The following is a 16503-nucleotide window of genomic DNA, read 5'->3' on the forward strand; positions in this document are numbered from 1 at the left end:
ATGTCTGCCCCCCCTTCCCATCCACCCCTGTATGTCTGCCCCCCCCTTCCCATCCACTCCTGTATGTCTGCCCCCCCCCTTCCCATCCACTCCTGTATGTCTGCCCCCCCCTTCCCATCCACTCCCGTATATCTGCCCCCCCTTCCCATCCACCCCTGTATGTCTGCCCCCCTTCCCATCCACTCCTGTATGTCTGCCCCCCCTTCCCATCCACTCCTGTATGTCTGCCCCCCTTCCCATCCACTCCTGTATGTCTGCCCCCCTTCCCATCCACCCCTGTATGTCTGCCCCCCTTCCCATCCACTCCTGTATGTCTGCCCCCCCTTCCCATCCACCCCTGTATGTCTGCCCCCCTTCCCATCCACTCCTGTATATCTGCCCCCCCTTCCCATCCACTCCTGTATGTCTGCCCCCCTTCCCATCCACTCCTGTATATCTGCCCCCTCTTCCCATCCACTCCTGTATGTCTGCCCCCCCCTTCCCATCCACTCCTGTATGTCTGCCCCCCTTCCCATCCACTCCTGTATGTCTGCCCCCCCCTTCCCATCCACTCCTGTATGTCTGCCCCCCCCTTCCCATCCACCCCTGTATGTCTGCCCCCCCCTTCCCATCCACTCCTGTATGTCTGCCCCCCTTCCCATCCACTCCTGTATGTCTGCCCCCCCTTCCCATCCACTCCTGTATATCTGCCCCCCCCTTCCCATCCACTCCTGTATGTCTGCCCCCCCCTTCCCATCCACTCCTGTATGTCTGACCCCCTTCCCATCCACTCCTGTATGTCTGCCCCCCCCTTCCCATCCACTCCTGTATGTCTGCCCCCTTCCCATCCACTCCTGTATGTCTGCCCCCCTTCCCATCCACTCCTGTATGTCTGACCCCCCCTTCCCATCCACTCCTATATGTCTGACCCCCTTCCCATCCACTCCTGTATGTCTGACCCCCTTCCCATCCACTCCTGTATGTCTGCCCCCCTTCCCATCCACTCCTGTATGTCTGACCCCCCCTTCCCATCCACTCCTATATGTCTGACCCCCTTCCCATCCACTCCTGTATGTCTGCCCCCCCCTTCCCATCCACTCCTGTATGTCTGACCCCCTTCCCATCCACTCCTGTATGTCTGCCCCCCCTTCCCATCCACCCCTGTATGTCTGACCCCCTTCCCATCCACTCCTGTATGTCTGCCCCCCCCTTCCCATCCACTCCTGTATGTCTGCCCCCTTCCCATCCACTCCTGTATGTCTGCCCCCCTTCCCATCCACTCCTGTATGTCTGCCCCCCCCTTCCCATCCACTCCTGTATGTCTGACCCCCTTCCCATCCACTCCTGTATGTCTGCCCCCCCCTTCCCATCCACTCCTGTATGTCTGCCCCCTTCCCATCCACTCCTGTATGTCTGCCCCCCCCTTCCCATCCACTCCTGTATGTCTGCCCCCCCCTTCCCATCCATCCCTGTATGTCTGTGCTATGTTTATCTGTTGTCTTGTTTCACCACCGTTTATTGTAAAGTGGCTTTGAGTGTTAGAAAAGCGCTATATAAGTTTAATTTATTATTAATCTATTATTATTATCCGGCTTCCCACCCGCAAATACGGCCAATTGTGTCTGTAGGGACACCTGGCCAAGCTGGAAGTAACACAGGGGTTTGAACCGGCGATCCCCATTTTGGTAGGCAACAGAATAGACTGCCGCGCTACCTGGATGCCCCAGCAGATTGAGTAAGTGTTTATGTAATTTGATATAATCTAATTTCTTTGTTTATATTAAAATGAGTAACTTTACAAATTTGTAAATTACAAAGTTTGGTTTTGTCAGACCAGCCATCCATCTTCACTGGTGTCTGAAGGCTTCGGTCTCTTCTGTGATGAGAGCTGCTAATGATCCCAGTAGAGACCCAGCAACTGAGCTGAGTTAGGCTAAATGATCCCAGTAGAGACCCAGCAACTGAGCTAATTAGGCTTAATGATCCCAGTAGAGACCCAGCAACTGAGCTAATTAGGCTAAATGATCCCAGTAGAGACCCAGCAACTGCGCTGAGTTAGGCTAAATGATCCCACTAGAGACCCAGCAACTGAGCTAATTAGGCTAAATGATCCCAGTAGAGACCCAGCAACTGAGCTGAGTTAGGCTAAATGATCCCAGTAGAGACCCAGCAACTGAGCTGAGTTAGGCTAAATGATCCCAGTAGAGACCCAGCAACTGAGCTAAATTAGGCTAAATGATCCCAGTAGAGACCCAGCAACTGAGCTGAGTTAGGCTAAATGATCCCAGTAGAGACCCAGCAACTGAGCTAAATTAAGCTAAATGATCCCAGTAGAGACCCAGCAACTGAGCTAAGTTAGGCTAAATGACCTCAGTAGAGACCCAGCAACTGAGCTAAGTTAGGCTAAATGACCCCAGTAGAGACCCAGCAACTGAGCTAAGTTTGGCTAAATGATCCCAGTAGACACCCAGCAACTGAGCTAAATTAAGCTAAATGACCCCAGTAGAGACCCAGCAACTGAGCTAAGTTTGGCTCAATGATCCCAGTAGACACCCAGCAACTGAGCTAAGTTAGGCTTAATGACCCCAGTAGAGACCCAGCAACTGAGCTAAGTTAGGCTAAATTATCACAGTAGAGACCCAGCAACTGAGCTAAGTTTGGCTAAATGATCCCAGTAGAGACCCAGCAACTGAGCTAAGTTTGGCTAAATGATCCCAGTAGAGACCCAGCAACTGAGCTAAATTAGGCTAAATGACCCCAGTAGAGACCCAGCAACTGAGCTAAGTTAGGCTAAATGACCACAGTAGAGACCCAGCAACTGAGCTAAGTTAGGCTAACCTCACTGTTTACTGTGACATAAGAAATAAATCCAGTCTATGTAAGCAGGACACATAGTAAACACCTCATTGTCCCATCAGGCTTTTCTGCAAACACTGAGTTTCGCAGCATTTGACTCACCTGTGAACCAGATGAGCGTGTTGTCTCTGTCCGTATCATCAGAAACGCTCTTTATCCATCCCACCACGTCATCCATTTCTCTCAGGCTAGCAGCGTACACCTCGCTGGCGCCTGGCCGGCTGGGCCGGGAGGCCCCAGCAGGTTCAGGTGGGGCCAGGGGGACGTGCATGTGGGCCAAAGCCATGTAGAGCAGATAGGACTGCCCTCGCTTCCTAAGAAGGCAAGATGTCACAGTCATGTATGGAAAAATAATGGCTAAGGAACATAAGGACCCCAGTGAAGGTCATAATATCTTATCTCACACACTGAGGAGTGGCAGGGTAGTATGGTGGTTAATGAAACTACCCCACCAACAACAATACCACCGACGACACCACCACCACCACCACCAACAACACACTATTACCACCACCAACACCAATGACAATACCATCAACAATAACACCAACAACAAAACCACCGTTGGCGATGACAACGATGATAACAACAACAACAACAACACTCAAGAGGGTTTGATGCCCCCATCAGCCATATCTGTAAACTGGGCACAGGACAAGACACTTCAAGCCCCGACTGGTCTGGGATAAAATGCTGATTCCAAATGGAGAAAATGAACAGACACATTCCACCCTTGAATGATTAATAAAGTACATGAAAACATCTTATTAGAAGGATAAACCCCTTGAGATGAACCATCTCATTTTCAAGGTGGTCCTTAACACAAATATACAGAAAACACAGTACATAAAGCAAACAACACAAATACACTAGCACATACACAGACAAAAGCTCTACAGGGCTAGCAACGCCCCCAGCCACAGGCTCCCCTAAAATACCAAAATACATGTAAATGTACAGGTACCCATACACAGTTATATACACACATTACATACAGCTACGCATTACAGATCAACTATTTCCACAGCTCAAGTATAATTAGAAAAAAGAGCAAGATGTTTAAAGGTAACTTTTTTAGAGATGCCTTAAAGTGATGAAAGGAAAGAATGGATCTAATTGAGCTGGGCAGGTTGTTCCCAACAGATGGCGCTTTAAATTTAAAGGCACGTTGTCCAATTTTAGAAATTCTAGGAATGAAGAAAAAAGGGATGCTCAGTACGCCTTAGATGATACAATGATGTTTATGGAATTAAAAATGGTTTTAAGAAGGATAGTTAAAGAAAATGTATTTAGAAATAAATTGCAACCAATCGAAATGTCATCGAGGTTTAGGTGTTAACCAATTTAAGGACTTACACATTAAACAGTGATGGCTTCTATAAGGACAACTCAAAACAAATGTACAGAGAGTAGAGGGTCAGACTTGTTTCTGATGTGTTCTGATTGATAATATCTGCACAATCTAGTATTGGTATCAACTGTGAAACAATTCTTTTCCTGATCTGTCAGTGAAACAGTTAACAATATTCTCAGGCTACAATTAATTTCCTTCATGACTGAGTCAATATGGGACTTAAAAGATGAGAATCAAGCCAGAGACCCGAATATTTAAAGTCCTCCACTTTCTGATGTGGTGTCCCATCTAAGAAATGAATCGACCATCTCATCATCTCATCTCCTCATCAGCCGCTTCTCTGGGGTCGGGTCGCGGTGGCAGCAAGATAAGTAGGGCACTACAGATGTTCCTCTCCCCAGCAATGCCCTCCAGCTCCTCCTGGGGGATCCCAAGGCGTTCCTAGGCCAGATTAGACATGTAGTAACCTCCAGTGAGTTCTAGGTCTATCCTGGGGTCTTCTCCCAGTTGGACGTGCCCGGAAAACCTCCAAAGGAAGGTGCCCAGGAGGCATCCTGATCAGATGCCCAAACCACCTAAACTGGTTCCTTTCAATGCAAAGGAGCAGTGGTTCTACTCCGAGCTCCCTCCGGATGTCCGAGCTCCTCACCCTATCTCCAAGGCTGAGCCAAGACACCCTACAGAGGAAACTCATTTCAGCCACTTGTACCGCGATCTCACTCTTTTGGTCACTACTCAAAGCTCATGACCATAGGTGAGGGTTGGAACAAAGATTGACTGGTAAATTGAGAGCTTTGCCTTCTGGCTCAGCTCCCTCTTCACCACAACGGTCCAGTACAACATCCACATTACTGCTGATGCTGCACCAATCCGCTTGTCAATCTCCTGCTCCATCCTACCCTCAGTCGTGAACAAGACCCTGAGATACTTGAACTCCTGCACTTGAGGCAACAACTCACCCCCAACCCGGAAAGAGCAATCCACCATTTTACGGTAGAGAACCATGGCCTCAGACTTGGAGGTGCTGACTCTCATTCCCTGCAAACCACCCCAGTGTGCACTGAAGGTTGCATTCTGATTAAGCCAACAAACCCACATCATCTGTGAAGAGCAGAGATGCAATTCTGAGGTTCCCAAAACAGACACACTCCTCACCTTAGCTGCACCTTGAGATTCTATCCATGAATCAGAATTGAATCATGAATCAGAAACAAACAGAATCAGAGACAAGGGACAACCTTGGCGGAGTCTGACATCCACCGAAAACATGTTTGATTTTGTGCCGAGAATGCAGACACAGCTCTCACTTTGGTTATACAAGGACCGGACGGCTTGTAGCAACTGTCCCGGTACCCCATACTCCCGCAGTACCCCCCCCCCCCACAGAGTGCCCCGACCAATTAATCGACCAATTATTGGTTAAATGCAAAAGGTCAGTTCTAGGGCCAAACAACATACTATGACACTTCTTATTCAATAGAAATTTGTTACAAGAAAACCATTTTTGAGCAACATCAAATCAGCCTGTAATGTACACTGGATTTGTCAAATGTCAGGGTTGGAAGAATGAATCACAGTATCATCTGCATATCATTGAATATTCAGAGCATATTTGTGGGAGATCATTAATAAAAATGGAGAACAGCAATGGCCCAAGAGATTAACCTTGTGGTACACCTTTATCCTTGATCATAAAACCTGACTGACTGCCCTGAAAACATACATTGACATCTTTGGGGAAGATATGAATTTGACCAAAATAAAGAATGTTTTGAAAGACCAATAGCACACAGTTTTTCAAGGAGTAGGGTAGTGATCAACCATGTCAAAAGCCTTAGTGAGATTTATAAATATTGAGCTTGTAAGTATATCATCCAATGAAGAGGCTTCATCACTGGTGAATTTTAAAAGAGCTGTGGTTGTAGAGAAGTTAGGGGACACCTGACCAAGCTGGAGAATAAACCGCTGCAACACCTGACCAAGCTGGAGAATAGACCGCCGTATGGATACAAGATGTGAAAGTTGCAGAATGTTGAATTAGTTCATCGGGACACAATGTTTATTGAGAGAAACGCAGGAGCACAAATGAAGCAATTTCTGGCTTTTCTATCTCATGCGCAAATAAAGACAGGGATGGTCGATTTTGTCTTGATGCATGCTCAATGATCCGGGTGTAGAAATTTCAGAAAGTTGAATCTGTTCATCTGAACACAAAGCTTAGTGGGAGAAACATTTCATCACTCATCTAAGTGACTTCTTCAGTCTCAACTGACTGCAAGTATCCTCGCCTTTATCAGAATCAGAATCATGTTTACTGGCCATGTAGGTTTGCACATACATGGAATGTGACTCTGGTTTTGTGGCTCTCTCAGTGTACTTAACATAGAATAACAACACTACAACACAACAATCTTCACATATACACACAAGGACTGACTTATACAGGTGAAGTAAGAGGTGATAAGGTGCAGTGGTGCAGAGAATATATCAGAGATGCTGAAATACATGTTAGCAGTTTACTTACATACATGCCTGAGGTAGATGTACATGAAAGAGTGTACCAGTATACGTACAATGTACAGTACAGTATATACAACATGTACAGTACAGTATACATACAATGTACAGTACAGTATATACAACATGTACAGTACAGTACATATAACATGTACAGTACAGTACATACAACATGTACAATATATACAACATGGTTGGATTTATTGACAGTGTTAAGCATTCATTTGAATGACAGCCTGCAGAAAGAAACACATGAATTTGTGTTTGTTCTTCTAAAGAAAGTCTTGATGCATGCTCAATAATCCAGGTAAGAAAATCACAGAAAGTTGAATCACTTTATCTGGACACAACGTTTACTGAGAGAAACGTTTGAAACGAATGAAAATGTTTGTCAATAAACGTTGTATCAAGATGAACTGATTCAACTTTGATTTTCTAAAGAATAATTCTGGCCAACTAATTCCTAAATATTATTTTTGGACTGACAGGATAGAGAAAAGGAGGACAGGGGTCACTGGTTTGTTTGAAGGCCGGTCAGTTTGTTCCTGTGGACCAGCTGACAGAAAGACAACCTCATTGTCTCGACCAGCATTAAATTCATGATACAATTCTATGTCCAAAAACATGTCTCAGCTGTCTTCTGAACAAAACCAACCCACTGGTTTACAGCGTTTCTTAAAAAGACAAGCTCCATCATGGCTTCCCAGGCCCCTTTTTCCAAACCCAGTTGCTGTTTTGTTTTGTCTATTTGTTGTTTTTTGTCAATGAATTTAACCTTGCTCTCAATGTCGTTAACTGTGCAGAATATGAAAGTACCTCCAACATGACAGAATATGAAAGTACCTCCATATGAAAGTACCTCCAACATGATAGTGTTGGTCGGTCGGCAGACAGTTTACTGTGGCCCAGTTGACTTTGCATCTGTGATAGTCAGTGGTAATAAAACGCCACTAGAACTCACTGGGACAGATGTGGACTTGAGAAAGCCATCTGCTGTTTACTCTACTGGATTCTTTCCTGTCAGTGACAACTTCCTTTACACCGTGGACCTGTGCCAACTGACCCTTTATTAAACACCAAAACACAGGATTAGATTAAACGAGTGTGAGGACGTTGTGTTGGGTGTTACCGTGCGTCTCGTATGATTCTGGCTGCAGTGGATTTGTATCTCTGTGTTAGAGTCCAGAGGTCCAGTGGCTGCTCCACCACACTGCTGTTCTCCACCAGCGGGACACCCACCCAGGAGTAACAGCCTCGCCCTGACCTGCCATGAGGACAACCAGTTACACAACAACCAGTGTGTGTGTGTGTGTGTGTGTGTTTGTATTCCAGCTCAGAGTACACATGGTGCGAGATGTAGGGCTGTAGTCTCTCGGTTGGTTGGTTGGTTGGTTGGTTGGTTGAGGAGACGCTCTTGTCCAACCAAGGCAAACTGGAGGAAAAGTTAATGTGTGTGTGTCAGAATTCCATGAACTGTACAACACAAGTTTAAGATTGTATAGACACCTCAGGAGGAAATGAATGAATGAGAGGGAGGACAGTGGAATGGTCAGGATGCAAGGAGTGGAGGTGAGAGGTGAAGAAGAGAGTGCAGGCAGGGTGGAGTGGGTGGAGAAGAGTGTCAGGAGTGATTTGTGACAGAAGGGTACCAGCAAGAGTTAAAGGGAAGGTTTACAGGACGGTAGTGAGACCAGCTATGTTGTATGGTTTGGAGACAGTGGTACTGATGAAAAGACAGGAGGAGGAGCTGGAGGTGGCAGAGTTGAAGATGATAAGATTTTCATTGGGAGTGATGAAGAAGGACAGGATTAGGAACGAGTATATTAGAGGGACAGCTCAGGTTGGACGATTTGGAGACAAAGCAAGAGAGACAAGATTGAGATGGTTTGGACATGTGTGGAGGAGAGATGCTGGGTATATTGGGAGAAGGAGGCTGAATATGGAGCTGCCAGGGAAGAGGAGAAGAGGAAGGCCACAGAGGAGGTTTATGGATGTGGTGAGGGAGGACATGCAGATGGCTGGTGTGACAGAGGAAGATGCAGAGGACAGGAAGAGATGGAAACAGCTGATCTGCTGTGGTGACCCCTAACGGGAGCAGCCAAAAGTAGTAGTAGTAGGAGACACCTCAGGAGGAAAGCCCTTGCTTGGAAGCACGTTTCCAACCAGGCAGGCCTGTCAGGTGTGTAGCTGTTGATGTGTGCAGCCTGTATGAAGAACACAGCTCAGCTTTGTCCACTCCACAGCGCTACACACCTATTACTTTCTTAACTGGGAGTTTGTTTAGCTTTTTTTGGCAACAACAACATGATGAAGATGTCCCGCTAGTAGTTTTGAAACTCCGCCTTCTTTGCTATGCAGCGTGCGAAGCTCTGATGGCATTGTGTCTGAAAGCGGCTTATCTTTCCTGAGGAGCCCAGCACCACCTCACAAGCCCTCCACCATGAGTCTCTCCACCACAAGTCCCTCCACCACGAGTCCTTCCACCATGAGTCCGTTCATTCGTGTGGGAGGGACGGACTAGCTGTGAAAGCAAGGGTTTACACCAGTTTTGAGTTTATTGATGATTACAAATCCAAAAGGCTGAGCTGTTTCTGTTCTAGGATTTTATTCATCTCATCATAAGCCACTTCTCCGGGGTTGGGTTACGGTGGTGGCAAGCTAAGTAGAACACTCCAGCCATCCCTCTCCCTAGCAACACCCTCCAGCTCCCCCTGGGGGATCCCAAGGTGTTCCCAGGCCAGATTGGACATGTAGTCCCTCCAGCAAGTTCTGGGGTCTACCCCGGGGTCTCCTCCCAGTTGGACGTGCCTGGTAAACCTCCAAAGGAAGGCGCCCAGAAGGCATCCTAATCAGATGCCCGAACCGCCTCAACTGGCTCCTTTCGACATGAAGGAGCAGCGGCTCTACTCTGAGCTCCCTCCAGATGTCTGAGCTCCTCACCCTATCTCTAAGGCTGAGCCCAGACACCCTATGGAGGAAACTCATTTCAGCCACTTGTATCCACGATCTCACCCTTTCGGTCACTACCCAAAGCTCATGACCATAGGGGAGGGTTGGAATGAAGATTGACTGGTAAATTGAGAGTTTTGCCTTCCGGCTCAGCTCCTTCTTCACCACAACGGTCCAGCACAACGTCCACATTACTGCTGATGCTGCACCAACTTCCATCAATCTCCTGCTCCATCCTACTCTCACTCGTGAACAAGACCCCAAGGTACTTGAGCTCCTTCACTTGAGGCAACAACACATCCTCAACCTGGAGGGAGCAATCCACCATTTTCTGGTAGAGAACCATGGCCTCAGACTTGGAGGTGCTGACTCTCATCCCGGCCATTTCACACTCAGCCACAAACCACCCCAGCGCACGCTGGAGGTCATGTTCTGATGAAGCCAACAAAACCACACCACCTGCGCAGAGCAGAGATGCAATTCTGAGGTTCCCAAAACGGACACACAGTTTTTATGTTCTAGGATTTTAATGTAGCCTAAATTGTTCTCACCTTGAGCTGCTTTGTTTAATAACAAGTCTATTAAAGATGGACATGTCTTTGTTGTTTACAGTAACAGCTTTAAGCTAACACACCAGATCACACACCACGTAGTTCTGTGTTCAGAGTCAGGCTGAACAGTAGTCCTGTTTATCAATATTATTATATTATTACAAGACAACAGTCATCTTAACATGGTTCTGCGTATTCCTAAGTACATCTTGTGCTGGACTGGTGGTGGAGAACACGCCATGCTGGTCGGCCTGCAGTCTGTCATAATTTCAGTATAAAATAATTAGGTTAAGATTGATTTAACGTGCTCAAATACTAGCTTTTCATGTGTATTTAGGATTCACTTAGGCTAATAAGGCTAGCACCATGGCCGATTTAGTTCATGTAGAAAGGTGAAGATTGTTTTTGAGGTGGGTTGAAGAGTAGGTGTGACTTCATTCGACCAGCAGTTTCTTTCTTTCTTTTCTTTCCTCTAATCAGCTTCATGTTAGACATCTGACGTCGTCATTCTGGGAGTAAATCCAGAGAATGGAGCAACATAGGTGTCATACTGTATATAATATATCATATGATATATAGTATGATATGATATAATATGATATACAATATCATAGATGATATATGATACTGTATATCATATCATATACAGTATCAGACATTATTTATCAGATACTGTATATGATATGATATATCATATACAGTATCATATATCATACTGTATATATCATATGATATACAGTATCATATATTATACTGTATATCATATATCATATGACATAACCCAGCCACTGAGGATGCACAAGCCAGTGCATTCTTAGTGCCGGTCCCAAGCCTGGACAAATGGGGAGGATTGCATCAGGAAGGGCATCCGGTGTAAAATCTTTGCCAAATCAAATATGTGGATCATAAATAAGATTTCCATACCGGATCGATCGAGGCCCGGGTTACCAACGGCCGCCACTGGTACTGTTATCCAGCAGGGTGCCGGTGGAAACTATGCTAGTTGGGCGAAGGAGAAGGAGAAGGGGAAGGCATGTCCAGAGGCAGCGGGAGAGGAGGAAAGGTAGGCATGTGGAGGTGAGAGTCAGAACTTTGAATGTTGGCACTATGACTGGTAAAGGGAGAGAGCTGGCTGACATGATGGAAAGAAGAAAGGTAGGCATACTATGTGTGCAAGAGACCAGGTGGAAGGGGAGTAAGGCCAGGAGTATCAGAGGTGGGTTCAAACTCTTCTACCATGGTGCGAATGGGAGGAGAAATGGGGTAGGGGTAATTCTGAAGGAAGAGCATGTCAAGAGCGTGCTGGAGGTGAAGAGAGTGTCAGACAGAGTGATGAGTATGAAGCTGGAAATCGAAGGTTTATTGCTGAATGTTATCAGCGCATATGCCCCACAAGTTGGGTGAGGAAGGAAGACAAGGAGACTTGGTGGAATGAGGAAGTAGAGCAAATTATACAGAGGAAGAGGTTGGCAAAGAAGAAGTGGGATAGTCAGAGAGATGAAGAAAGTAGACAGGAGTAAACGGAGATGCAGCGCAAAGTGAAGAGAGAGAAGGCAAAGGAAAAGGCGTATGGTGAGTTGTATGACAGGTTAGACACCAAGGAAGGAGAAAAGGACTTGTACCGATTGGCTAGACAGAGGGACCGAGCTGCGAAGGATGTGCAGCAAGTTAGGGTGATCAAGGATAGAGATGGAAGTGTGCTGAAAAGCGAGGAGAGTGTCCTGAGAAGGTGGAAGGAGTACTTTGAGGGGCTGATGAATGAAGAAAATGAGAGAGAGAGAAGGTTGATGATGTGTGGATATTGAATCAGGAAGTTCAGTGGATTAGCAAGGAGGAAGTGAGGGCAGCTATGAAGAGAATGAAGAGTGGAAAGGCAGTTGGTCCTGATGACATACCTGTGGAGGTATGGGGATGTTTAGGAGAGATGGCAGTGGGGTTTTTTAACTAGATTGTTTAACACAATCCTGGAAAGTGAGAGGATGCCTGAGGAGTGGAGAAGAAGCATACTGGTACTGATTTTCAAGAACAAGGGTGATGTGCAGAACTGTAACAACTACAGAGGTATAAAGTTGATCAGCCACCGCATGAAGATATGGGAAAGAGTAATAGAAGCTAGGTTAAGAGGAGGAGAGGTGATGATCAGCAGCAGCAGTATGGTTTCATGCCATGAAAGAGCACCACAGATGTGATGTTTGCTTTGAGAATGTTGATGGAGAAGTATAGAGAAGGTCAGAAGGATTTACTTTGTGTCTTTGTGGATTTAGAGAAAGCATACGACAGGGTGCCGAGAGAGGAGGTGTGGTATTGTATCAGGAAGTCGGGAGTTGCAGAGAAGTATGTAGGAGTGGTGCAGGATATGTATGAGGGAGGTGTGATAGTGGTGAGGTGTGCAGTTGGAATGACAGATGGGTTCAAGGTGGAGGTGGGATTACACCAAGGATCGGCTCTGAGCCCTTTCTTGTTTGCAATGGTGATGGACAGGTTGACAGATGAGATCAGGCAGGAGTCTCCATGGACGATGATGTTGCGGATGACATTGTGATCTGTAGTGAGAGTAGGGTGCAGGTTGAGGAGAGCCTAGAGGTGGAGGTATGCACTGGAGAGAAGAGGAATCAAAGTCAGTAGGAGCAAGACAGAATAGCTATGTGTGAATGAGAGAGAGGACAGCGGAATGGTGAGGATGGAAGGAGTGGAGGTGACGAAGGCATATGAGTTTAAATACTTGGGGTCAACTGTCCAAAGTAACGGGGAGTGCAGGAGAGAGGTGAAGAAGAGAGGGCAGGCAGGGTGGAGTGGGTGGAGAAGAGTGTCAGGAGTGATGTGTAACAGAAGTGTACCAGCAAGAGTTAAAGGGAAGGTTTACAAGATGGTTGTGAGACCAGCTATGTTGTATGGTTTGGAGACAGTGGCACTGATGAAAAGACAGGAGGAGGACCTGGAGGTGGCAGAGATGAAGATGATAAGATTTTCACTGGGAGTGATGAAGAAGGACAGGATTAGGAACGAGTATATTAGAGGGACAGCTTAGGTTGGACGGTTTGGAGACAAAGCAAGAGAGACAAGATGGAGATGGTTTGGACATGTGTGGAGGAGAGATGCTGGGTATACTGGGAGAAGGATGCTGAATATGGAGCTTCCAGGGAAGAGGAAGGCCAAAGAGGAGGTTTATGGATGTGGTGAGGGAGGACATGCAGGTGGCTGGTGTGACAGAGGAAGATGCAGAGGACAGGAAGAGATGGAAACGGATGCTGCGCTGTGGCGCCCCCTAACGGGAGCAGCCGAAAGTAGTAGTAGTAGTAGTAGTAGTAGTAGATATATCATATGACATATGATATACAGTATCATGTGATATAGTTTCCTATATGATACTGTACATACTGTATATCATATATCATATGACTTATGATATACAGTATCATATATGATACTGTATATCATACTGTAGAGACACAGCAAAGAAAAGCTCTTCCAGCTATGATATACAAACTAATAATAATAAGGATGAGATAGAGTTTAGATAAAACAGAGTTGAACTCATTAACATAAAAGCATCTTCGTTCTTGTACTGCAGGTACCACTGGCTGATTCTACAGATGTGATGACTTAACAATCCCATGTTTTCATTTCTCGTCCAACGTCATCATTTCAAATGAGGGAAAGGAATTTGTGTTATCATTCTGACTGATTTCCTTTTTTCATCAGCAAACTCAGACTGCCATGGTAAACACGCGTGGATGTGAACATGTGAGAGGGTTTTAACACGAGGGCACAGCCTCACCTCAACGGCAGTGGTCCGACATCACACGGCGGGCAGGACGGGAGGTCGAAGCCCGGTCTGTCTGTACAGCCCATGTCATTACTGTAAGGAATGCCCAGGAAGTAGTCAAACCCTGCCAACAAAACACACACACACACAGAAAGAAACCCATCATTCAACATATAACAGCCTGTCACTGGGACACCTGAGAATGAAACCTGCAAATCTCTCTCTATCTATCCATCCATCCATCTATCTGTTCCTCTCTCTTTCCTCCCCAGTTCAGCTCAGTGGTTGCTTTGCTCACAGAGATGAATGTTGTTTTGTGTTCTGTTTCTTCACAGAACACAAGTGTACGAACTCAGAGGGGGACAGGGTTTCAAAATGGCTGCAGGACAATATATTCACGATTTACGAGGTAAAATTGAACAAATCAATCATAATATGAGGGCGGCACAAAGGCGCAGTGGTTAGCACAGTGGCCTCCCAGCAGGAAGGTCCTGGGTTCGAGCCCCGGGATAGTACAACCCTGGGGGTCGTCCCACGTCGTCCTCTGTGTGGAGTTTGCATGTTCTCCCCGTGTCTGCGTGGGTTTCCTCTGGGGGCTCCGGTTTCCTCCCACAGTCCAAAGACATGTAGGTCAGGTGACTCAAAGACATGTAGGTCAGGTGACTCAAAGACATGTAGGTCAGGTGACTCAAAGACATGTAGGTCAGGTGACTCAAAGACATGTAGGTCAGGTGAATCGGCCGTACTAAATTGTCCCTAGGTGTGAATGTGTGTGTGTTTGTGTGTGTGTGGGCCCTGTGATGGCCTGGTGGCCTGTCCAGGGTGTCTCCCCGCCTGCTGCCCAATGACTGCTGGGATAGGCTCCAGCATCCCCGTGACCCCAACTGGGATAAGCGGCTTGGATAATGGATGGATGGATGAATGGATGGAATTATAACATGAAGGGGGGACAGGTTTGCCCTTTCGACACGAGGAAGACCCCCTCCCTCTCGTCTGAAGGACAACCACTTCAGGCCAAACCAGTCCTGGGAAGTGAAAGTCAGGCTTGTCTCTCACCTCTGTCAGTGGGCCCGTACTGTCCATTGTGGCCGAGGTGCCATTTTCCTAGCATGGCGGTGTAGTAACCCGCCGCCTGCAGCAACTGGGCGAAGGTGACCTCTGACCCCGGCAGGCCGGCCACTGAGCCCACTGCAAAGTTGTGTGTGACGCCGTTCCTCAAGCCGTAGCGGCCCGTCAGGATGGCAGCACGTGACGGAGAACATGTGGAGGCCGGAGAATGGAAATCTGTCAGTCTAAAGTAAAAAAGATGATGAAGTGACACGAGAGAGGTCTGGTTTTAAAAGGCAGGATGGAAAGTCTGGAGTCTGCCCCCGCAGCAAGCTGCTGCACCATATCAGAGATTCTGTGCTTCATATTTCTCTGCAGTCATCTGTGTCTCACGTACAGTAATGTGTAACATCCTGTCAGCACAACGATCTTAGCACAACAATCTGTACACACCCCTCAGGCAATACTGTCCTCTGCTGTGTGTACTAGTCATCTGCACACCATTTCTTCATACAGTTACAGTATTTTTATTACCTATTTTACATATGGTCTTTATCGTATGTCATCTATATTTTCTGTTGTATTGTCTATTGAGCCAAACTGAGTTCAATCTGTTGCATGCGGAAACTTTCTCGGTCCGATTCTGATTCTGAATGTTGCATCAAATGAATTTATGTTCGGCTTGTGACGCAAACATGAGCCCACATCAGAAACTGCTGACTAACATTTCTCACGACATCTTCCTCTGGCCTGAACCCTGAACATCAACACGTTCTCTCAGTGACCAGAACACAGACTTAAGAGCTGAGCCGCACCTGATTCCCTGCTGAGCCATCAGGTCCAGATGAGGCGTGTTGTTTGTCTTCGGCCCGGGCCGGTTGGCTCCCAGGTCGCCCCAGCCGATGTCGTCCGCCAGTATGACGATGAAGTTGGGTCTCTTTCTGGGTTCATCGCTTCTGATGCCCTGCTGACTCTCCATGTGGAACAGAAGCCCGCAGAGAAAAACCCCAGACAGCAGCAGCAGGACCAAACCCCCGGCCATGGTGACCCGAGGACGGAGACTTTCATCCACCGTGATGTCACTCTGAGATCAGATTACAATGAGTTAATTCATCATCACAAAGATCATTAGTAGATTTAGTCTGTGAATAATATCGCACATGTCTGACTGAACACCTCCATCCTGGTGATGTTTAGTGGCTGTCTACTGCTGCTGCTTCCATGAGATACGTGCACAGCACAACACCACGATCATCAGTCATGTGGACATGAAGATGAACAGGTAGAGACACCCACTGTCCATGTCAGTGGACTAAGTTCAGTAAACTGTCTCACTTCACTGTAATGCAGCCGTTAAGACCAGGACATGACAACCTTCCACTTATATCACCATGTCACCACACACCCCACACACACATATATAAACGCTATCCATAAACACATCTGTATAAAAGCTATATATATATATATATATATATACATTT

The 16503-nt window shown here is 46.7% G+C and overlaps 1 protein-coding gene across 1 annotated transcript in view; it reads right to left on the bottom strand.

Moving 5' to 3' along the window:
• arsg (arylsulfatase G) overlaps positions 1–16503 on the bottom strand; it is a 31861-nt gene that overhangs the window by 13998 nt on the left and 1360 nt on the right. The window contains exons 2-6 of the mRNA XM_056297246.1: positions 15835–16103; positions 15029–15264; positions 13985–14096; positions 7836–7970; positions 2938–3149 (exon numbers count right to left, since the gene is read on the bottom strand). Of these exons, the coding sequence (XP_056153221.1) occupies positions 2938–3149; positions 7836–7970; positions 13985–14096; positions 15029–15264; positions 15835–16061 (922 nt within the window). The 5' untranslated portion in view covers positions 16062–16103. The remainder of the gene's footprint in view (positions 1–2937; positions 3150–7835; positions 7971–13984; positions 14097–15028; positions 15265–15834; positions 16104–16503) is intronic.

The sequence above is a fragment of the Lampris incognitus genome, chromosome 17, assembly GCF_029633865.1.
Source record: "Lampris incognitus isolate fLamInc1 chromosome 17, fLamInc1.hap2, whole genome shotgun sequence".
Classification (NCBI taxonomy): domain Eukaryota; kingdom Metazoa; phylum Chordata; class Actinopteri; order Lampriformes; family Lampridae; genus Lampris; species Lampris incognitus.